Source organism: Miniopterus schreibersii, assembly GCF_964146895.1.
Source record: "Miniopterus schreibersii genome assembly, chromosome: 2".
Taxonomy (NCBI): Eukaryota; Metazoa; Chordata; class Mammalia; order Chiroptera; family Miniopteridae; genus Miniopterus; species Miniopterus schreibersii.
In genome coordinates, this window is record NC_138102.1 from 102,088,561 (window position 1) to 102,113,122 (window position 24,562).

The 24,562-nt window shown below is 37.4% G+C and overlaps 1 protein-coding gene across 2 annotated transcripts in view; it reads left to right on the forward strand.

The window, feature by feature from the left end:
• The window catches only part of USP12 (ubiquitin specific peptidase 12), an 85,719-nt gene that overhangs the window by 40,923 nt on the left and 20,234 nt on the right, over nt 1-24,562 (forward strand). Inside the window, exons 3-6 of one of the 2 annotated variants that reach the window (XM_081125808.1) lie at nt 6,994-7,207; nt 17,480-17,709; nt 21,446-21,522; nt 21,636-21,719. In XM_081125808.1, coding sequence (XP_080981934.1) covers nt 6,994-7,207; nt 17,480-17,709; nt 21,446-21,522; nt 21,636-21,719 — 605 coding nt within the window. Of the gene's footprint in view, nt 1-6,993; nt 7,208-12,094; nt 12,249-17,479; nt 17,710-21,445; nt 21,523-21,635; nt 21,720-24,562 lie in introns of those variants that run through there. The other variant, XM_081125807.1, reaches the window with a different exon arrangement.

Genomic DNA, 24,562 nt, shown 5'->3' on the forward strand with positions numbered 1-24,562 from the left:
ATCCTAGATAAAATCACATAAAATGATTACTAAAATTCTGTAATATTTTTTCTGCTGTTTTAAAATTAATATAAGAGTATCAAAATTCCAGTGTTGATCATGTACAAAAAGGGTTTCTGTTACTCCCTGTGGATCAATCTGAATGCAAAAGGTGGTCTTTGTGCTTCTCTCTAAAACTGAGTAACTGAAATTCAGTGAAATCAGAAGCAGAAGGGAGTGAACTTAGTAAGAGACCATCAGAGGAAGCGTTGCCTTTATCCCTGCTACAGATGAGTAGAAGCATAGTTTCCGATCTCTGTGCCTGGTTATGATGGTAAAGAATTGAGATCTCAAAGGTAGCCAGGACTCCAGCTATGAAAGATTGATAAACACCTTGAATTATACTCAGAAATAAATTGGCGATCAGAGTAGATGCAGCCGAACTGGTATAGTGATTACTTTTTCTGTGATTTATACTTCAGGCTTCTTGGCGATTGTGTTTTGTACTTTTAACCTTTTCATGTAAGTCCTATTTTTCATCTCTTAAATTACCACTTCTATTCCTCCCTCCCTCTTTTATTTGTAGAGTTATCATACTATAGAAGTTACTTAAAAATTAAGGTTGGAATTCTGGGGGCAGGGGAGGGTCGCTTAGTTTATGCAGAGATCAGCATTTCAGCTTTTTAAATTCCCTGACCCTATAGCCCTCTGCCAAGTAAGTAGTTAGTGTTGCAAACAACACTGGAATGTAGCTGCTTTAAGAAACTTTGTGGTTGGATAATCTTTTCTAACCATTGGGTTTTGTTGAAATGAAGCACACATATATTTTCTTTTCATCAGTCTGTTCTCAGCTGGAGTTCATTTCCAGGTTCATTTTAATTACTTTTACAAAGTGCATATGCTGAAAAGAGTTCCGATTAGATATGCCTGATTGGAGCCCTTTTTGCGACCTTTGAGTGGTGGAATCACTCAGTAGCACTTGCCTTTGGGAAATAGTACATATATTTGGGCAGTTAGAAAGTAGATTTTTATTTTTTTAAATGGAGAGAAGAAAAATAACTACAGTTTAATTAACGTAGCAGAAAATTTAACAGCGTGGTTCCTGTAACATTGTTCATGACAACCTATTTTCCATCATTTTCAGTTGCAAATATTTTTATTTTGGAGGAATATTTTTACAAATGATAGCTTTTATGGCATTTTACTCTTACTGAATGATAATTCTGATGTCTATCAGAATAGCCTACGTGTTACATAGAATGGAGATTTCCTTTTGCTTTATCCTGTGTGGTGGTCTTAATATTCGTGATGTTATTGGAAGTGGGAGAAATACTGGTATGGAGTAGGGGGTCAGAAACAATCCTGAGAAGGCAGAGGAATCTCTGGAAGCTCTCTTTTGCTGTAAAATATTTTACTTGCATGCCAGCTGTTTATATAGTCAGCTAAATTGTTGACTATATAAAAGAAATTGTTTTACTCTGATAAACCAGGTTCCCTTTTTCCCTGTTTCTTGTAGCTGATGAGTAATTACTTTAGTAGAGTTGATAGTAAAGAGTGATTTAAACTAGTAGTATTTCCTACTTTTTTGTGCAGTTGATACATTTTTAATAGCCTGCTTTCATTGTCTTATTGTATGGTTCTTTGTTAATTTTCTAATACAGTAATCCCTAACATAAGTAGGTTGAGCTCAGTCTATTTGTGAGGCTACCATGAAATGTGCTTTCCCCCCAAATCTTTGTTATAAAATCATTGTGTTCCTAGACTGTCTTATAAAAGGCCTGAATTGTTAGTAGTCATTTGTTGGAATTCTGGATCCTGGGAGAGAGAAATAATTAAATTTTCTGTTTGTGAGTTATGAAGTTAATAAAGCAAAAGTCTCTTAGTTCTGTTTTCTTTTGCATCATTTTGATGGCTGTAGGCTAATGGAGGTTTACATTGTCAGAGATCCCAGAGAACAACCATATCAGATCTGACAAAGAACTGGCCCAGGTTCTCTGGCTAGATTGGATCAAGTGCCCCACACTGCCAAGTGCTCAACCTATGAAAGGATTTGTGATCGACAGACAACCCTAAAATATTTGCCTAGAGAAGTCAGTTCCTAGAAGGATGCATGGGTCAGTGGAGTAAGTGTGGGGGGGTAGGTGACAGATGTCCACTAGCATGTGGAAAGACACTTTTGGATTAGGTCCACTTGGCTGTAGTGAGGGTTTTGGGTCTGGCAGTGTGAGGTATAGTGTTATAGACAGGGCCACCTAAACAGAAACTATGGTTCCAGGGAAGAGGCCTTTCCGTAGAGGGGGATGTTCACAGGACAGGCACCATCACCAACCTCCAGCCTGAGGGACAGTGGTGCATTTTTAAACATTTAAAAAAGGTTGACATAATGTTAAAACCACTAGTCTCTAAACGTAGTATCTAAGGTGATCTTAGGGGTATGGGTAAAATATATTAGAATTTCTAAGATTTATTTTTATCTAAAAATGAAAGGTAGATTACACTTTACTCATTCTTAATAAATGGATGATACTGGCATCCATGCTCTATCCCCATGTGAAATGGTGTTGTTGCTTCAATTCCAGTAGTGCCAAAGAGATGATAGTATCGCCCTCTCTGATTCATGTATGCCATTGCAATGTATTATAATTTAAATATAGACTTAGAGATATATGATTTAATTTCAGTTAATCTATTCTTCAGAATGGCCAAATGACTTTAAAAGGTTGTTTCCAAAGTAACTGTAATGATGAGGTTCTAGGAACTATTCTGAGTGCTTTGTGCAGATTACTCATTTAATTCTTTATAAGATTCTAAGAGGTAGGTGCTGTCATAAACCCCATTTTACAGGTGGGAAGCTAAAGAACAGAGCTGCTCAATAGTTATCCAAGGTCAGGTAGCAGAACCAGAATCGAACGCAGACACTTTGGCTTCATGCTTTAGGTGCCCTTAGTTGCCATGCTGTGCTGCTCATGAGGCAGATGGTTATTGAATGAATTAAAACAAATTTGGTAGATAAGAATTGAAAATTTAATACTATAATTTAGAAAGTAAATGCCGTCAAGGAGACTCTTTCCACTTGGATCTGTGTATGTATCTTTGTGAAGATACCTTTTTCAACTTTGATAGCCATTCAGACCACATACCTTAATAACCCAGACTGTCAGATCACTGTGTTAAAATTTATAACCCATAGTTTACCAAAAAAACACATACTACAGTTTCATTGCTCTCACTTAAATATTAATAATTTTTAGTGAAAATTTAAAAATTAGTATATGTAAGACAAAAATTTAAAATGTTCACTTCATTTAATCACATTTGTTATATTTTTAGTGCACACACTGTAGTACATATAGAATTTATAAACATGCAGATATTAGGGATATGTATTTAAATGGTCCTATTGATGGGGATATAATAAATATTTTTGGGGTTATTTTTTTAAGATGTAGAGAGAAAGTCATTACAGAAAGCAAGGATAGGTCATTGTGTTCAACATGCAATTGAAAAAAAAAATCAATGATTAGGCCCTGAGGAGAGTGGCAGCTTTTGAAATTTGTTTCCCCTGATTCTAACTCTAGCCAACAGAACCAGCTGAGAAAACAGGGTAGGTTTCAACCCTAAAGAATGTCTTTTTCAGCCCGGCCGGGCGTGGCTCAGCGGTTGAGCATCGACCTGGGATCCAGGCGATCAGGGTTCGATTCCTGGTCAGGGCACATGTGCGGGTTCCGGGCTTGATCAATGACTCTCTCATCATGGATGTTTCTGTCTCTCTCTCTCCCTCTCCTTTCCTCTCTCTGAAATCAATAAAGATATATTTTTTTAAAAAAGTGTCTTTTTCAGAAATTAGACATTCAGAAACAAGGAGAATAAAGGAAACCATTCCAGGCACTTTTTTTGTGTATTTACTTGAAGGATATAATTTTAGGTTTAGGAACTTGAATGAAAGTTACTGTTAAAAAGCAAGGACATTGAAGGAGAAGTTTCAGAGTTATGAATAAGATTAAAAGTTAGCATATTCTGGAGAAATTTTTCAACCTTTAATATTTGGTGGAACTGATGAAGGTAAGTAAACAAAGACCATACTAGAAAACCTTAAAAAATTGATTATAATGTTACCTTTTGCTTTATATTCAGAAGATGAGCAAGGGGCTGAGTTTTTCAGCTTTCTATACAAAATATAGACTCCCTCTAGTTCCTCGGCCTATCCCATTTGCTTCATGTGATTTTTTTAATAAGCAGATCAAGCCTTCATTAAAAAATTTTCTAATATATTGTGAGATGCTGTCTTTTTATCTACCTCTTCTGTGGAAGTTGTTAGAGTTCCCTATTGCTTATTCTTTAATAAAAATGTCCAAGTTATGGAGATTGTATTCTCTCTTAAATTGACAGAGCTGTAGTTTGTTGGTCGTTAGTTATTAGACTGTGGTACAAATACTAGTATTTTTCAGACTAGTACTGAGTAATTGATTAATCTTTACAATTATAGGTTCTACTGTAGGTGTCCTTAGTCCCTGGATAAGCTTTATTGAAGTATATCCCTAGTTATATTTATTATAATATTAATGCATCATCATCATACACTTCTTTTAGCATTTCTCTAGAAAGCATTTAAAGCATCCGTCTTTATGAAATCAGCTCTTGGCTGTGATTGGCAATATGAATGGAGAAGTCATATATACTCACGGGGTCTCATGTCCCTATTCCTGTTTTTGTGGTATTAATTTGTTCCTCTGTTCCTGAATATGTTATAAATTGGTAATTTGATCTAGACACTCGATAAAAGTTTAGTGGTTTTGATTTGTAAGCAAGAATACTTCATTGGAGTTGCTGTATATTTCTTGATGCATCACATCATGAGAATAAAAGTTTGGTTGTTCATTTTTAATGATACTGTAATGTATTGGGGCTTCAGGTCTGAACCTTCCATTCTAAAGTTTCCTATTAACCTTTAAACTAATGTTTTTAGTATCCATTGATAACCTTTGCCTAATTCATTATTTACAACCATTTCTTCTGAATTTATTAGCTGGAATTATCTATAAACAAGAACTTTACCGATTATTTAGGGCCCCCTGAAATAAGATTCTTATAAGAAAGGCAAGGTAAAACTTGCTTTCCTATCATATGTTAGTTTACAACCTCCACTGGAGACTAATGAAGGTGTGTGTTTTTTTAAATGTCATTATTAATTCATAGATTTTTATGTAGTTGATGTGCTTTTTATTCATTGTGGTAACTCTTGATGCAAGTTGGCTTTTGTATCCCCACTAAAAGATTCTCTAGGCTGATCTTGTACATTGTTTATTTCCTGTCCCAGACCTTGCATAACCCTATCTGCAAGGTGTTCTAGCTCCTTTTTGTGGGAAAAGGCTTTTTAGAGGCCACAATGTGGGTAAGCTTATTTCTGCTAGGCATTTTCAATGGACAGACCTTGAAAAAAAAAAAAAAACACACACACACACACACACACACACACACACACACACACACACACACACAGTGTCTGTCTCTCAGATTTACAAAAAGGCACGAGCTTATACTGATATTTCTAATTCCAATTTAAATTTATAGGGCTTTTACTCTATGACTTGTATTATTATGCTTTTCCTTTACATTAAAAATTTTGGTTCCTAAGGATATTAACATAATTCCTTGCTTACTTTGTCCTACAGTATATCTGTACTAGTTTAAAAATAATATAAATAGGTTGATTCTAACAGTATGACTACTGAATGTTTAGGATTGGTTGTTTTTCATTCTTAGATTGTGTTTCGGTGGTATGTATAGTAAAAATTATGTTTTAAAGTCACTTCAAGTAATTATTTTCTGTGTAGTTCTACCACCAAATTGATACACATTAAGTTTCATTTAAAAAAATAGATACAAAATAAATATTTTATAACAACATATGTTCACAGGAATCTCACTTTCATTTCTCTCTACTCTTTTCCATCTTTCCGTAAGTAACTATTTTCATTAGCTTTTAATTTATCCTTCCTAGTTTTTAAATATAAGCAAACATGTATGTGCTTTTGCACATACATTTAACATTGTACATTCTCAAACACTCTTCTTTACCTAGCCTTTTAAAGTTAATATATATGTGATCTCACCCCATGGCGGTACTATGAAAATTGTCATCATTCCTTTTGCACAGTATCAGAATACTCCCCAAGACCTCATTCATTGACTGTTGGGTGTTTTTTCAGCTGACTTTGGGAGCCAGTGTCTGTTAGTGGGAAGGGGAAAGGAAGGCAGTAGATGTTTATCAAACTTTGTGTTATTTCCTCTGTGAGGTAGGATTGTTTTCCCTAAAGAGGAGGAAATTGAAGTTCTGTAAGGTGTAGTTATATACTCCAGATCACATGGCCAATAAGAGGTAGACCCATACATAGTTCAGGGTATAACTCTGAGGCTACAGGTCATTTCTTTCTGATAGAGCAAGAATAAGTGACCTAGCATTTCAGTGGTTGTTAGGCTGTCATATTGATCATTTTAAATGTAATATTTCAGAGGGTCTTGTTTTTTCTTGCTTTTTTTGTTTATTTTTGGATGGCCCTTAAAAACCTGATTTAAAAAACAACACCACCACCTCACTTTTATGTTTTTTAAAGAATTTTTGAGAGTTATATTTTTAAATGTACAATATATAAAATGCTTAGTATACAACCAATACTATTAATAAAAATGGGAATTTAAAAATTAAAGTATGAAACCTTAACTAATCTTGCTATTTAAACTGTATAGTTTTTTAAATCAGTTTTCAGAAGCGTCAGATTTTTTGCATATATTTTCCTTCAACTTTAACCTGAAATGGATGCCTAGAGCATCTGTTTAATGTTAAAATGGCTAGTTTGCAGCCAGAATAATTATTTCTATTCTCAGGTATTAATTTATGAGGATCATAAATTCCCTATTTTTCTCTTTCTCTTCTCTCAACTATACACATGGAAATTCTTTCTCTTAAAAATGTATTGTCCTAAATTTAACCAAAAAAATTTTTTTCTATTCTAGTTTGGGAATACCTGCTACTGCAATTCAGTTCTTCAAGCACTTTATTTTTGTCGTCCATTTCGGGAAAAAGTTCTAGCGTACAAGAGTCAACCTAGGAAGAAGGAGAACCTTCTTACGTGCTTAGCGGATCTGTTCCATAGCATAGCCACCCAGAAGAAAAAGGTTGGAGTAATACCTCCCAAGAAGTTCATAACAAGATTACGGAAAGAAAATGGTAATCCTTTACTTGTGAATATTTTGCTTACCAAACAGGAAGGTTAAATATAGCATACTTCAATTCAGCAAACATTGCCTGAGCATCTTCTTTATGCCAGGTGATATGTTAGACATTAAAGAATCCAAGGTGATGCTCCTGTCTTTAAGGAAGTCTAGTTTAGTGAGGAGACAAATTGTAATTAATATGAGCTGTGATTGTTTGAAGTATGTTGTACAAAGATAGATTCTGTATGCCTGGAAACGAGAAATTATAATTTCTCTTTTTTGCCTGCTTGGCTTTTCTATTAAGAATGAAGTCTGTCCCCCACTCCCCCACATTGTTGTTCATTTGTTGTTTTGTGATGCTTTTATGTATTTAACTCATTTGATCCTTGCAATAATCTGGTATTACCAGGCATGTTTTTCCACATTTTATCCATGAAAAAAATAAAATAAGCTAAAGCCTTGCCAGGAGTCACACCGTAAGGAAAGAAAAAACCAGAACAATAAATCAGACTTTCCAGCTTAGGATAGATAGCTTTAGTCATTCTCCTTCCTTTTAAACATAGTAACTGATTAAACCCCACTTTCCTTTTCTCTCTTAAAATATTTTTAGTTTAATTTTTACAGCAAGCCAATAAGTCAAGCCCATAAATTAGAAATTGTTATACTTTACATGAGATAACTGAGGCTCAGAGAAGTTAAGGTAACTCATCAGGGTCCCAACACTTCTCCCTGACATCTAAGCCCAGGTGTTCTATTTGGTATGATGTGCTGCCTCAGAAAGCCCCAATGGGGTTTAAATAACACGTAGACTTCGGGTTTTGTTTAAGTTGGCCATTTCAGTCATTGTAGATATAAAATTGAGTGGTATTTTCAGTTTAACTTTGTTATCAAAGAGAAAGATACCCACAGAAATATGATTTGAGAAGTCTTTAATGTTGGTTAGTAAATACACCAATGGGTAATCCTGCCCTTAACTCAGTTGACACTGTTCATTATCACTTGAATTGAGATGAGCCTGGGTCATATTTTCTAAAAACGTAAGAAGATGCTGGAATAATATGGCTATAGGCTATTCTTGCATCTGATACACATGTTAAAGATTTTGTTCATTTTCTCCATATGCAAAAAAAAAGTTATTGCTTTAAAAAATTTATATTTTTTGTGTTTTTCTGATGAAAGCTAAACAATGTTTTACTTTCTTAGATTACATATCTTACAGTATCTTATGTTTTTAAGAAAGCCAAATCTAACTCTTTTAGAATGTGGATTGAGTGACTCAAGTGTTTTCAGTCTGTATTGCTATAAAACTTTAAAAATTTTGTCCTGGTAGAAAATTCATGTACATGATAATTGAACATGCCATCCTATTTCAGCAATTTTGGTTAGTATTTTAGAGGTGGTTGACATCAGAAATAGGAGACTCACAGAACACACATTATTTTCCTTTTCATTTATAGGACATTTTTTTTTTAATCTCATTGTTTAATATGTTACATGTGCTCTGTCTTCGTAACGAAAATAGACTAGGCTGCTTAAACAATAAAACATTCATTTCTCACATTTCTAGAGGCTTGGGATTCCAAGATTAAGGTGCCGGCAAATTCAGTGTCTGATGAGTGCCCTCTTCTTGGTTTGGTTTGCAGACAGCTGGCCACCTTCTTGCTGTATTATCATAGTGTGTGTGTGTGTGTGTGTGTGAGAGAGAGAGAGAGGATTTCAGCTCTCAACCTAAATGACTTCCCAGAGGTCTTGTTTCCAAATATTATCACACTGGGGATTAGGGTTTCAGTATATGAATTTGGGGTGACACAATGCATGCAGTCCATAACATGATCTGTAAGTGTACCATGATTTCTTTACATTTTAGATTGACTCTCATGTTGAACACAGAGTTCAAGTTACTGTGTTGTGAAAGTTCTGTGTAGTTAAATACCCACGGCTTTATATATTTGTATAAAGCTGGTATAAAAAAGAGTTTATTGTGTTTTAATTGTTAAATATTTTTTGAATTTTTTGTGTTTAGGCAGAGTAAATTAGCACCCAACAGACTTCTTACTTTGTTGAATGAGACTGATCCAGAGTAAACATTCCAGACCTATCTCATAAATTTTGTTTCATGTTCCTGTGCTTCAGAAATAATATTTAATAGAATAGCATTTTTATTATTTTGATGCTGCTGGCATTTGTAAGTATGTTTTGAAATATATTTTCGGCTTTTGAATTTTTCCTGGATAATTATGTAGAGAAGAGCATACAAATCAAAGAGGATTTCATAGGTTATCCATTGCGTAACTTCCTTCTGAGATTTTCTTTTCTGGTGTGTTTTAAATCTCTGCAAAAAACATGTTGCCCATCTCAGTATTTCCACTGACTTTCACTGTTGCACTGTTCTTAAATCAATTTCCTTCCATGTTTCATGTTTTATATTCTCAGTAGATATTAGCTCCATATTTTTAAACTACTGTTGCCTTATATAACTAATCATCTTTATATTCTTTGGAAAGAACCTATTTTAATTTTAGTAATGAATTTTTGTTTTTAAAATTTTAATTTGTGTCACCCAGTCATAGCATAAGAGGACTGTGGCACAGTGCTCCTAAGTGCAGTGTGATCAGATGTGCTCCACACATACAATCTTTGATGATGTGAAACTAGCTGAATGTTTGAATTAATTATTATATATTTAGCACTGTGCAGAACTAGGGATATAGAAAAAAAACAAAGCCTCTGCCTTCCGGGAGCTGACATTTTAGTGGGGAAGTCAAACAATAAACAGTTATGTATTGTAATGTGTCATGGCTGTGATGAAAAATAAAGCAGGAAAAGGGGGTGGAGAATGAGGGATCTGATAAGTGGTGTTAGAGATTTAAAGTGAGAAACAAGCCATTAGAAGATCTGAGGCAAAATTGTCTTAAGTAGATAGAACAGAAATTGCAGTTGCCCTAAGTGCTTAAAGGACATCTAGAGAATTAGTGTGGCTAGAGGTGGAGGTGGAGTAAGATGAGGATAAAGTTTGAGAGAAAGGGCCTGGAGCTTGGGTTTTATTTTGAAAGCTACAGGAAGCCATTGAAGGTTGTGGACAGATGGGCAGGCGGTATGTTCTGATCTGTGTTAGGGAAAGAGCCCTCTGGCTGCTGGGTGGCCACTGTGGGAACGGGTAGGCTGGGCAGCAGGAGAAAAAGCAGGGAGATCAGCCAGGAAACTGTTGAGCTAGCAGTGAGCTAGGTAAGAAATGAAACCATCTGTTTAAAATCAGTAACTTGCTCTAGGCTTTCTATTATTTTGGAAGAGTTAAAACAGGGTGGTGATCTAATTATGTTAGCTAGAGTTGACTCAGCTGGAGAGTGTGGGATCATTTATGGTGGCCTTGAGCATCAGATCAGATGGCATCTACAGCTGTGCTTCGACTTGCTGAATCTTGGCAATGTACATAGTTCAGATTGTTGTTTTGGGCCATATTTACTGAACTTCTCATGTCATTTTCAGCTGTTTCAACCCCTGTTCCTCTTTAGTTTGTTCAGTCAAAAAATGTCAAGTTCATCTACTTGTGTGGCAGGCACTGTGGTAAGTTCTGGGAAACAGCTGTGAATAAGATAGAAAGGGTCCTGGTCTCCAGGAACCTGTATATGCGCAACAGTGTCTCAGGTGCCGTGGAGAGATGCAAATATAAATTAATATGCGTGTGTCCATATATAGATATATCAGGTGATGGTCTTCCTCAAATGAGGAAATATTAGTTCACAAATAACACTTAATAAATATATTTGAGTAAATAATTTCCCATATTCATTTCAGTGTTTTTTCTTCAAAAGAGCATGAAAGATGTTTTGTTTAATGAAAGCTATTGCTATTTGTGAATTATAAAGAAAACAACTTATTTTTAAGCAGTGATTTTGTTTTCTTTTTTTGTTTGCATTAATGTTGCAGCTATGTCAGGACTATCAGAGTTTATACATTTTATATCTGTCTCTCCCATTAGACTGTCAGTTCCATGATGGAGGGAACCCATTTGTTTTTGCTCACCATTGTATTCCCAGCACATAATCCAGTCCCTGGCACATAGTAGGTGCTTATTAAATATTTGTTGAATGAGTGGATGGGTGGATGAATTAATGTATTTGTTTAATTTTCCAAAGCAAGTTTGAAGTCCACCTTTCCCATTATGCTACTTAGCAGAGGAGAAAGCAAACCATAAGAAAACCAAGATTTAAAAAATGAAATATAATACAGTTTACAGGGATTGTCCCGAGGCCATTTAGCTGATGTTTTGTTGTTTATGAAGTCCTGGTTTTTAAAACTGTAGTGGCTGTTCTTAGTGCAAGATTCTGGTATACTTAGTATACTATATTTATAGAAAATACACTGTATATTATATTAAATATTTCAGCAAAACACTTAAAGAGTATTTTCTGGTTTACTTTGTATCTCATTTCCGTCTCTTTCAAGTCAGTCAAGGTATTTCAGTGAGTGTGAAGGCAATGTTCTCTGTTAAGAGAACATTAAAAAAAAGATGTTTCAAGTTTTTAAAAAACAAAAACATTTGCAGTTTTGCTTAAACAGCTAGTTATTTTGAAAAACATGCATTTATGCTAAAATATTTTTTTTTAACAGGGAAAAATGAGACTACTTTAGATTGTGGCATTGAGCCATTATGTAGATAGATATCTACTGTAGTGAATGATTCAGCTCTCACCATAACCAGGCAGTGTTTATACAATCTTCTTACTGGTCCTCTCCCATAATCCTTTTTTTTTTTAGATCTCTCCATGACTTTTCCAATTTGTTTCCACTTTTCTTAAGCCCCCTAGTCAACTCTAGTATAATTTCCTTCCAGTCCTGATCTTTTTTGGGGAGGATATGTTTTTATTGATTTTTTTTTTTTTTTAGAGGAAGCAGTGGGGGGAGGCTCCATCCAAAACTTAGGATGTCACTCCAACCAAGTGAGAGAGTAGAAGAAAGGGAGGGAGGTAGAGAGAGAGAAGTGAGAGAGACACATCGATTGGTTGCCTTCCCACACGGCCCGGACCAGGCCAGGGATCAAACCTGCAACCCAGGTACGTGCCCTTGACTGGGGATTGAACCCGAGACCTTTCGGTGCACAGTCCGACACTCTAACCACAGGGCAACATGGGCCAGGACTCGGTCCTTATCTTAATGGACCTCCTGAGGTGGGTGGTTCTATATCTGAGGAGAGAGAGAGGAAGCTTTTGATTTTTAAGGGGTTCATCTGCAAGTAAGGAAGCTGCCTAAACACTGAAAGTGGCAAGGTTGGTGCAGGAGTCGGGCTGGACAGAGAAACCATGAGTCAGGCCCTCTGTGGGTAAGTGAGGGGAGGTTGGCAGATACCTGTAGAGATAGGAGGGAGAAGGGTAGTATAGCCAGATCTTAAAAACATTTTTGATTGAGGGTGAGTTTTTATCTGCAAGTGAGAGTATGCTTGTTTAGAAGTGGCAGCAGGGAGCGAGAAAATGCCAAAGGTTGAAGAGATAGGGAGTTTCAAACAGAAAGTGGTTTTTAGAAGGAACAACATAAAGGGTTAGGAAAGAAGAAAGTCACTAGGCTGAGGAAGGAAATAAGGTACAGAGCAAATGAGAGTAGTAGGGAACAGTAGACGGATTGAGGGGTGGGGTAGTATTTCAGGGATGGAGGATTATTCTATTGAGAGGTAAGGCTAAAGGTGATTGACTTCTGTTATTTCAACTTTGGTCTAGACTGATCCAATGACAGAACCACCTGAGGGTTCCAAGCATGACTTGGCTTGGTCTCAGAGAGATAGGGTGGGTGGCCAGGAGGTTTTGCAGAGGTACATGCTGTCTTGGTGTCAGGGCAGTGATTTCTGTGAGCAGGGATAGGGAGTAGTGTCATAGTGCTTTGGATTTACTGCCCCTCATGAGCAAGAACCAGCGGACACATGGCATACCAAATTAAAGATCAGCTAGTGGAAACAAGGCGGCGGCGTAGTAACAGCTGTACCCGCCGCTTCCTGCAACCACATCAGAATTACAACTAAAATACAGAACAACCATCACTCAGAACCTCCTGAAATCTAGCTGAACAGAAGCCCTAAAACCAGGGAACTGAAAAAACACCGAGACTGGTAGGAGGTGCAGAGACATGGGCGGATCAGGGCTGAATCGCAGAGACATGGCCATGGGCCCACACCCAGTGCCGTGGCTTAAACCTAGGAGGGACATCTCCGAGGTGCAGGTTTCCCGGAGGAGTGAGGGGTCCCAGCCCAGGGCTCCAGGGCCGGGAAGAGAAGTCCCCACAACTCTAGGCTGTAAAAACCAGCAGAGACTGTCACTGAGTGTTGCAGAGAGTGCGGGAGTCCCAGGCTTTCCTCTTAAAGGGCCCGGGCCTGCACATGGACTCAGACGCGCTCCCTCTGGGCCCCAGCGCCAAGCAGCAGCTTGAAAGGAATCTGGGACATTTGGGGAAGAACTAACCTGCCTAAAATCAGGGCGAGAGGTGAAGGGGCAGCTTTCTCCCAGACAGAAGAGCTGGCAGAGGCCATTGCTCCTTTGGCGAGCCCTCCACCCACAGAGCCGGCATGCTGGCGCCATATTTGAATCTCCAGCACCTCACTCACACCTTTGGCCCCGCATTGGTGATTCCCAGAGGCCCCACCCCTCCCCACTTGCAGGCTCATCCAGGCTATTTCCAGTGGCTTTTCTATGCAAGTGGCCTCTCCAGCCTTATGCTTAGGACTTTCCTAAAATCTCTCAAACAAGCAGCAGAAGGGCCCCATATGTCTTGATAAGTGGCCCCAGGCCTGGCACTAGTGGCAGCCTGCATTGGTTCATAGCTTGGCCTCCCCTGAACAACACCAAGCCCAGCACAAGTAACAGACAACTACAGTTTGCTATGTAGCTCATGCTGGTGGCCCTGGGCAAGGCACTGGCAGAGCTGACTTTGCACCTCCCGGGAGGCCCCAGAGACAGTGCACCTGGTGGTCAGACTCGACCATGCTGGATTACAACCCTACCACATCTACGAGTGACACACTCAAGGGGCACACTTGGTGAACAGCAAAGCTCCACTGAAGTAAATCCTGCTTCATAGAGGAGGTATCTCCAGCACAGCAGTTCTTTGGCTGTAGTTGCAGCTCTTCCTCACAGCCGATTGGCCTGTGGGTCAGTTCCTCCCAGTGACTCCAACAGCAACCAAGGCTCAACTACAACAGGTCAGAGCATACAGCCCACACAGGGGAGCACCTAGAAGGTCCAGCTCAGGTAACTGGGGAGGCTGAGCCACTGGACCCTACAGGACATCTACTACACAAAGCCACTGTACCAATTCCAGGAGACATAGCAGCTCTACCTAATACACAGAAACAAACACCTGGAAGCAGCCAAAATGGGGAGGCAAAGAAACATGTCACAAAGGAAAGAACAGAAGAAATCTCCAGAAAAGGAACTACATGAAATAGAGTCCTGCAAGCTACTAGATACAGAGTTCAGAATAATGGTTATAAGGATGCTCAAGGATCTTAGAAGACTATTAAGAAAACTAGTGAGATCATCAATGACATAATAAAGTACCAATCAGAAATAAAGGCTACATGAACTGAAATGAAGAATAATTTACAGGGAATCAACAGTACAGTAGAGGACGCTGAGAATCAAATCAGCAATTTGGAACATGAGGAAACAAAAAACACCCAACCAGAAGAGCAAAAAGAAAAAAGAATCCAGAAATATGAAGATAGTATAAGGAGCCTCTGGGACAACTTCAAGAGGCCCAACATTCATATTCTTGGGGTGCCAGAAGGTGAAGAAAGAGAGCAAAAATTGAAAAACTATTTGAAAAAATAATTACAGAAAATTCCCCTACCTGGGGAAAGAAACAGATTTACAAATCCAGGAAGCATAGTGGGTCCCAAACAAGAGGAACTGAAAGAGGCCCACAGCAAGACACATCATAATTAAAATGACAAGGGTTAAAGACAAAGAATCTTAAAAACAGCAAGAGAAAAACAGTTAATTACCTACAAGGGAGCACCCATAAGACTATCAGCTGGTTTCTCAACAGAAACTTTGCAGGCCAGAAGGGAGTGGCAAGAAATATTCAAAGTGATGAAAAACATGGAACTACAACCAAGATTGCTCTACCCAGCAAAGCTGTCCTTTAGAACTGAAGATCAGATAAAGAGCTTCGCAGACAAGAAAAAGCTAAAGGAGTTTACCACCACCAGACCAGCACTACAGGAAATGTTGAAGGGTCTTCTTTAAGAAGAAGCTAATGAACAAAAGAACCTGACGAACTAAATAGATCCAGAGACATTGATCCATGTAACAGACGATCATATTTCAGTGGAAAGAGGGAAGGGGGGTGGAGGGTGGGAAGAGATTAACCAAAGAAGTTATGCATATATGTGTAACCCATGGACACAGTCAATAATGGGGTAAAGGCCTGAGGAGGGGGTGGGAGCAAGGGGGAGGGGTTAGTGGGGGGGAAAATGGGACACCTGTAATACTTTCAACAATAAAGATACATTTTAAAAAGAGATCAGTTAGATGGTAAGTCCCAGTAGGCTAAGGAGTAATTTGTAGAACTCAGGGCTTTTATTGTTCTTAAAAATAACATAGGGTGTTTGTTTAAGGCTAATCAAATCCCTCAGGAAAAATTTATAGCAGAGAAATGAAGTGTGACTTCAGTTTCACTCTTAATATTATTGTGTTTGATTTGCAGCCCAACAGAGAGGTTAAGGTTAAGTAAATTGCCTGTGATGTGATGAATAGAGGTCGACCATAATATGAATCCAAACAGTCTTGCACATTAAATGTGCTATTTGGTCTTCTTGACACCAAGATTAAATTCATGCTTTATTTCCTTTTCATATACTTCCCCGAAAAATATTTTCACTTATTCCCATTTTATTTTCCCAGTAACCTTTCAAAGGAAGATGGTATTCATTTAACAGATAGGAAAATCAAGACTTGATTACCCTGGGAATTGAAGGTTTTCTCATGTTTCTTAACCTTTTGAATTTTCTTTCTATAGATTGTTTATTTCAAGTCCTTTGCACACTGCATTTTCTTTTGTATGTAGATGTTAATGATTTTCAGATTTTACTGTTTCTTCTTAACTTTTTAATGATTGCTAATGCATATAACTTTATTTTATGCAGTCATATCTCTAGCTCTTCTAAAATGTAATTTTTTAAATTCTTTTCATCTTAGAAAGACTTTCCCTAAAATTTCTTCTTAATTTGTATTTGTTCATTTAAAAAATGTAAACTGTACTCTTTCTGGAATTTATTAAATGTACATTGAGGATCTGAAGGCGAAATTTCCTAACTAGGTAATTTTTCAGTGCATAGTGTTTGTTGACCAAGCTGCAGGTGCTCTGTGTGCTTGGCTCACACTGTAAGTTTTGTGTGCAGCTTGGTGGAGTTCGACTGTGTGGCCTGAATATTGGCTCTGCCGTTTCCTGGCAGTGTGAGTTTACCCTCTCTGATCCCATTTCCCTATTTGTAAAGTAACTGTCAGTGACAGTATCACAGGGTTGTTTAGAGGCAGAATCTCACTTGATCTTAAGTCCTTATTCTTCAATTTTAGGGTTGTATAACGTCAAGCACTGGGTAAAACATTTATTGTCACAGCTGTCAGTATTTCCATTATAATTATTCATTTGTATAACTACAGGGAATATTTCCTGGAGTTATAAAATCTGACATATGGAAGGGTCCTTAGAGATTATCTGGATTAAATAGATAATTCCTGATACTATTATTTCTTACACCTCAGTAAACATCCGAGTCACCTGGAGGAGCTTTGGGAGGTCCAGGTTGCAGGCCTCACCTCTGACTTACTTAGTAAATCGGAATCTCTGGGATGTATGGCCCAGTCATTTATAATTTTGACATACTTTCTGTGTGGTTCTTACGTGTTTGGCTTGGCAGCGGCAGAGGTTGTCCACCTTCTTAAAAACTTGCTATGTTGTAATATTTGTGGGATAATAGCTTAGATGAGCTAATAAAAGCCATTGTTTCTTGTCTTCCCAGCACATTATGTAAAATGTATGAGGCAAGGTTTTGCTCTTTCCTCATGGATCAGTTAGTATTACTATTTTTTTTTTAAAAGATTCTCATTCATCTTAACTTTATTTCCTCAAATTTAGTCATAATTTTTAGATGTGAAAGATATTTATTTCTTGTAAATTTCTAACACTACCAAACATTTTTACTTAGTTCTGATAGACTACTAGATATTCTATTTTAAATTTAGCTTTTTAATGAAGTTATTAATTCTGAAGTAATTCTCTAATATATGTTTATTTTTAGAGCTTTTTGACAACTACATGCAGCAAGATGCCCATGAGTTCTTAAATTACCTATTAAATACAATTGCTGACATTTTACAAGAAGAGAGAAAGCAGGAAAAACAGAATGGCCGTCTCCCGAATGGTAACGTTGACAGTGAGAATAACAACAGCACACCAGACCCAACCTGGGTTCATGAGATTTTTCAGGGAACATTAACTAATGAAACCAGATGTCTTACTTGTGAAACTGTAAGTATATTGTAACATTTTGTATAGAAAAAAATTTAATTAATTATCATAAAAGTTCTTTGAGGAAAAGTATGAGAGATGAACTTGGAAACTGTTTTTCTTAGGTGCAGGATAAATGTTAAAGATAGACTTGTCAGTTGAAAAGAATCTTGCTGCACATTTTCATAATGCTGCTTATGTGAACACCTGCGGTGACAGAAAACTACTTACTGCAGTTTGAGCTTGTTTCAGTTCAGACCCTTGTCTGGAAATCATGTATTAGTTATTATTAGGTACCATGTATTAGGTATATTATTTTGTTTTTCCTTTTCTACAGTCCCATTTATTGTTTATGGTTGGAATAAAAACTAAAGCATACTGTATACACTTGGAGAGGGGAAAAAACCCACTTGCGGATATCTGCAGGGATACATTCCAAGGCCCCCAATGGCTGATGCAGAGCATCTTTTCATGTGCTTGCTATCTGTATATATCTTCTGTGGTGAGGTATCTCTGTACAGGTCCTTCTTCCATTTTTAAAAGCGGGTTCTTTTCCTGTTGTTGAGTTTTAAGAGTTCTTTGTATATTTTGGATACCACTCCTTTATTAGGTATCTTTTGCAAATATTTTCTCCCAGTCTGCGGTCTGCCTTCTCATTCTCTTAACAGTATCTTTGGCAGATTAGAAGTTTTTTTTAATGTTTCAATTTTAATATTTTAATATTAGTAAAGTCCAACTTTTTTCTTTCATGGAAATGCTGGTGTTTTTGAAAGGCTTTTGGTGGTGTATCTAAAAAGTTTTCGCCAAACCCAAGGTCATCTAGATTTTCTCCTATGTTAATCTTTTAGGAGTTTTATAGTTTTCATTTTATAATTCATTTTGAGGTAATTTTTGTGGAAGGTGCAAAGTCAGTGTCTAGATTTTTTTTGGCATGTGGATGTCAGGTTGTTCCAACACCATTTGTTTGATGAAAAAAAATCATAACCCACACCAATGAGTGATTTCTTGAGTGTGTATGGATTGATCTTTTTAACTATAACTTGGCGCTTGCAGAACGATCATTGTCAATACTGTGATTTTAATTAATGAAGGACACAATAGTAGTAAATAAATAAAATTTCTTCTTCTAAATAAATTTTTATTGGTGAGCTTCTTTCAGATCAAGTGAAATGTATGACTGAGTGCTTATATACATTAACAGTCTGTGAAGGTGCTTTTGGGTTCAAGTAAGGATATCTTTGGTGTGTGCTTTGTTCATTGCTGTCACCATCAATTAATTGCAGTAATGGCTTTGACTGGTCAGTGTTTGTTAGGGACTGGGCTCAGTGCTCATCTTAATCTAATCAACTTCAATTTTTTATTGAATTAATTGGGGTGACATTGGTTAATAAAATTATATGTGTTTTAGGTGTACGATTCTGTAATACATCATCTGTATATTGTATTGTGCATTCACCACCCTAAGTCAAGTCTCTTTCCATCACCATTTATCCCCCCTTTATCCTCTTGGTCTGTGTTAGAAGATATGTATAATTCAACCTTCTTCAATGAAATAGAAAATAGTTGAATTTGCTTAGTATATTGAGAAATGCAGTAAATGGCAAGATAGATTAGGGATTCTGAATGAAGGCCTTTGGGATGCTTTGCTTAGGACTTTGAAGTTTATTTTGTAGACTGGGGATGTTGGGGGATGCGGAGAAAGTTATATCAGCCATCCTTGTTAGTGCTAAATATTTGTTAATTTGATTTGTAATGTGTAGATAGTGATATGTCCACCCATTCTTCACTAGGACCTCCTGTGGCTTATAATATATATTTACAGATAGTTTCCCACAAACTAAGGATATGAACTGAGAATATTTTTTCATAATCTAAGCTATCGTTTTGCAGATTCAGGGGATGGATCTTCATTAGTACTAAACTTCATTTTGTTTTGCACAAATATTTAAATACTGGCTATGCTAAGTAAGAGATGGGTAGAGGTTGGGGGAAGGTGATTAAGACTTGATTTCTGGTTACAAGCTGCTCACAGAGTAGTGATATCTGCTCAACAACTAGTCAGGCAGTTCCAGTACAGTGTGTAGGGAAGCACAAGATGCCATGGAGCCAGAGAACAGTAGACCTAATCCAGGTAGGAGTGGGAAGTGTTTGGGAAGGTTTGGGATGGGATTCCTGGAGAAGACAGTGCTTGTGTGGCAGATTTTAGTAATGCAGTTATTACTCTCCTGGTTGGTAGGAGGCTGGTTTCTGTAACAACACCCTCTTCAGGTGGTCTTCTCTGTTTTGTGATGCTTCCTTCTTGGTCTCATTACTTGGCTTTTCTTCTTTCATTTATCCTTTTAAGGTAGGTATCCTCCAGAGTTTCATTTTGGGTTGCCTTTTACTCTGTATTGGGAGGGTCATGTTCCATCTTCATTACCACCTGTGCTGAGGATTCCCCAGTTAGACTTGTTCACTTAGTTTTAGACCTGTATCTCCCAGGTACCGGGTGTGACCTCACAGTGGGACATAGCAGCCCAACAATAACCAGACATGTTTACAAACACTTAAAAATTAAAAACTGCCCCACTTGGTGATCACCTGGCACCAACACAATTGTAAACACAAACATAGTAACTCAAATACATCCAGAGGATCCAGAGCATCCTGATGTAAAATTTTTTATGTTATCATAAAAATAAAAATTTAAGATGAAGACCCGTGAGGCAGTGTCTGAGAACTACAGACTTCATTTTGAGAAACCCCACACTGATCTGATATAAAGCTGATCTGATATAAAGCCCTGCCTGATCTGGCGTTAGCCTGCCTCTCCCATACTATTTCTTGCCACCCTACCCACTTTCCTACACTGGGCTAATTCGTTTTCCTTACACACATCATGATCCCTTTCCTCTGTTACTTGTCCTTTTCCCCCTTTTTCACTGAATCAAGACCCAGATGAGTTACCGTGCAGTGTATACACATATTCCTGTTCACTCATACTTGCACAAGTCTCTAATATATATAGTTACATAATGTCACAAGCTAATGACAACTTATAACAACAATGCAGTATTGAAACAGGAAAGCATTTCCTGTATTGGCTGTATAGTCATTGTGAGGGAGAGGCACAGTGGAACTTAGACTTTTCTCCTAGTGCCTGGCCTCCTTGGACATGGAGTCACTGAAGAGGAAATAGCAAGGAAAATTGATGTCTAAAGTTCTGGTCTAATCCAATTCAAATGAATAAGTAATAACCATTTTTTTATAAAGTGATTTGCCCATAAGTCAAACAGAATTTTTTATTAGATTTTTTTTTTTTTTAGAAATAAAAGGTTATAAGTGAAGATTGGGATTTGGCATTTTGGCTAAATTATTTTCTTAAGTGACAAAACAATACACACGTCATGTCCTTTGCCAAGCATTCTCATTCAGTCTTGGCCTGCTTATGTTTTTAAGAATTGGCACAGATGGTACAGCTTGCTTCATGCTTTACAATAACACCAAGACTTCGGAAGCAATAGCATTTCGCATCATACTAGCCTTTGCCAGTGAGAGAATCAGTCGCAGGTGTGCTTCAGTTTTTGCCTGTGCAGATAATGAGAGTTACTTACTCAGTGTTCTTCTGAATAATCCAAATCAAGTCGTTTTCTTTTGAACTTGGGCAAAAAGAATTTTTCATATGCTTCCTACTAATATTAGAATGCATTTAATTATGTCATTTGAAACTGGTTTATTGATATTTGAAAATATCACAGGTAATTCCCTGTTTTTACAGATAAGCAGCAAAGATGAAGATTTTTTAGACCTTTCTGTTGATGTGGAACAAAATACATCAATTACTCACTGTTTAAGGTAAGTGTAGAGTTTTATTCATTGAGAAACTTAATGAATATCTTTAGAGTATTTCTAAATGAACACATGATTTTCTGGTGTAGACAAAATAAATTTATTTTGGCTTTATACAGGGGTTTTAGCAACACAGAGACTCTATGCAGTGAATACAAATACTACTGTGAAGAATGCCGCAGCAAACAGGAGGCGCACAAACGGTAATTGAGTGTTTGGGAGTTTTTAGTGGTTCTTTGACTGTGGATGCTGTAGATGGGTTTTTCTAGCTGAAAGTGATCTATGAAAATTTACACTGAATAAAAATTCTTAATTTTATTATTAACAGTTAAGACTCATTAAGTAATTTACTAGATAAATGATAGTCAACTCTAACCTCAGTGATTTTTTTCCTGCACTTGATGATTGTTTAATAATCATGAACCAGTACAGTTAAAGTACTTGGCTTGGAAGCTTTCTTGATTATGTAAACTTTTTTCTTGGTGAAGGAAAAAGGGCCTTTTTCAGCCCCACCCTTGTTTCTGCAATTCCTGCACAGGCTTTTATACCTTTTCTTAATATGTCATTGTAAAGATGGAGCATGGTACCAAGGAGTGGAGCTACCGGTATTTTACTTTGCGTTTTGAAACAATCTCAGACTCAGAGAAAACTTGCAGGAGCAATAGCAAGAATGCCTTTATACCCTAAACCATTTGAAAGTAAGTCCTGGTGTGATGTCATGATTTCCTACCGCTAGGAAGGTTTTCCTCCGTGCCATCTCCATCCACGTCAGGAAAGGAACACTGACATGTTACTGTTATCTTAGACCTGACTTTAGTATCACCAGCTGTCCCAGTAATGTCCTTGAGAGGAAAGAGGATCCAGTCCAGAATCACACATTGCATTTAGTATTCGTGTCTCTTTGGTCTTTCACGTTTGGAAATGTTCCTTAGTCTTTTCTTGACTTTAATAATCTTGGTGCTTTTCAAAATTACAGATTAGTAATTACATAGGATGCCCTCTTTGGGTTCATCTCATGTTTTCTAAAATTAGGTTCGGATTGTGTATTTGGGACATGAATCTTACAGAAGTGATACTGTGTTCTTTTCATTTTATCCTATTGAGGGGCACACAGTTTTGATTTGTCTTGTGTCGGGTTTCCCCAAGACCACTGTGGATTTGGTAGTAACTGGAAGGACTCACAGGACTCAGCATACACAGTCATGTTCACAGCTAAGATTTATTACAGGGAAAGGTGGCAAAGCACAGTCAGCAAGGAAAGCTAGGCAAGCTCCCAAGAGTTTTGTCCCAGTGGATTCACACTGAAGACACGCTTAACCCCTCTGGTGTTTGCACAAGCCATATTGTTTGTCCAAACAATTTTGGCACATTGAGACACCCTTCTCATTTAGGGAACAAATTTACTCTCTAAATCTAAGTTCCCAGTAGTTAATGGTGGACCATCTTTGCATGCAGGCCTTTCTTTCCAAGGATTGTGTGAGGGCTGCTGCTGTGTTAACTGTTTTCTTTACACTCCATTACTGATGCTGTTATCGTTGAACACTTGATTACAGTGATGTCTCCCAGAATTCTCCACTATAATCTATACTTTTCCCCATTTGTAATTTGTATTTTGTGTGGCAGTATTTTGAAATTCTAAATATCTCCATTGTGGACTCAAAGATTCCTATTTTTTTTCGGTGGGTTATGATCCATTACCATATTTATTTATTTTCATGTTCAAATTATCTCCGATTTGGCTAGTAGGAGCTCCTTCAAGCTGACTCCTGTGTCTTTTTGACATGACCCATCATTCTTATGCACTCCTTTACTTTCTAGGACAAGATTTTCCAGGCTCATCTTGTACTTTTCCTTGCCCCCGCCCTGATACCCACCATTTCTCCAAGGAGCCCTGTTTCCTTTTACGGAGGGAATGATGTTTGGGTACCAGGACCTTGGTACAGGGATGCTCATTGCAGTTGGGATGTCCCAGTCCCTGAGCCCTCTTAGTGAACAGAGGTAGAGAATAGGTGTGGATGTGTATATACATATATATATATATACATGTATCCATACCCATAAACACTTGTACTTAAACTTATCCATTGATCTGTCTCTCGGTATTGAAAAACTATGATTTCACAGTGATTATTTCCAATTTCAGCCAACACTATAGGGTTCGTTCTACTTCTTTCCTTTTTAATATTTGTAATTCCCTTCTGACAGTAAAAATTGGCTCCCATTATCCTAATATATTTGCTTACTTGGTATTTAGTCAGTGCTCCTGTAGGTAACCAGTCTTACCCCACTCACATATATACATGCACAATTCTCTCTCATGTAGATGTGTTGCTTAAAATTCATAGCATTACAGACCTATCTCAAGAAACAAGAAAAAGCTCTAATGAACCATTTAACACATCAACTAAAAGAACTAGAACGAGAACAGGAAGAAAAGCCTCGAGGAAGTAGAAGGAAGGAAATAATAAAGATCAGAGCAGAAGTTAATGACATAGAGACTAAAAAAACAATACAAAAAAATCGATGAAACCAAGACCTGGTTCTTTGAAAAGATAAATAAGATTGATGCACCTTCAGCCAGACTCACTAAGAAACAAAGAGAGAGGACCCAAATAAATAAAGTCAGAAATGAAAGAGGTGTGCCCGGCCGGGCGTGGCTCAGTGGTTGAGCATCGACCTAGGATCCAGGTGATTGGGGTTCGATTCCCAGTCAGGGCACATGCCCGGGTTGCAGGCTCAATCCCCAGTCGGGGGCGTGCAGGAGGCAGCCGATCAATGACTCATCATTGATGTTTCTATCTTTCTCTCTTTCTTCCTCTCCTTTCCTCTCTCTGAAATCAGTAAAGATATATTTAAAAAAAAAAAAAAAGAAAGAAAGAAAAAAATGAAAGAGGCGATATAACAACTGACCCAACAGAAATACAAAGGATTGTAAGAAAATACTATGAGCAACAAATTGGACAACATGAGTGAAATGGACAAATTCCTAGAAGCGTACAACCTTCCAAAGCTGAATCAAGAAGAGGCAAAAAACCTGAATAGGCTG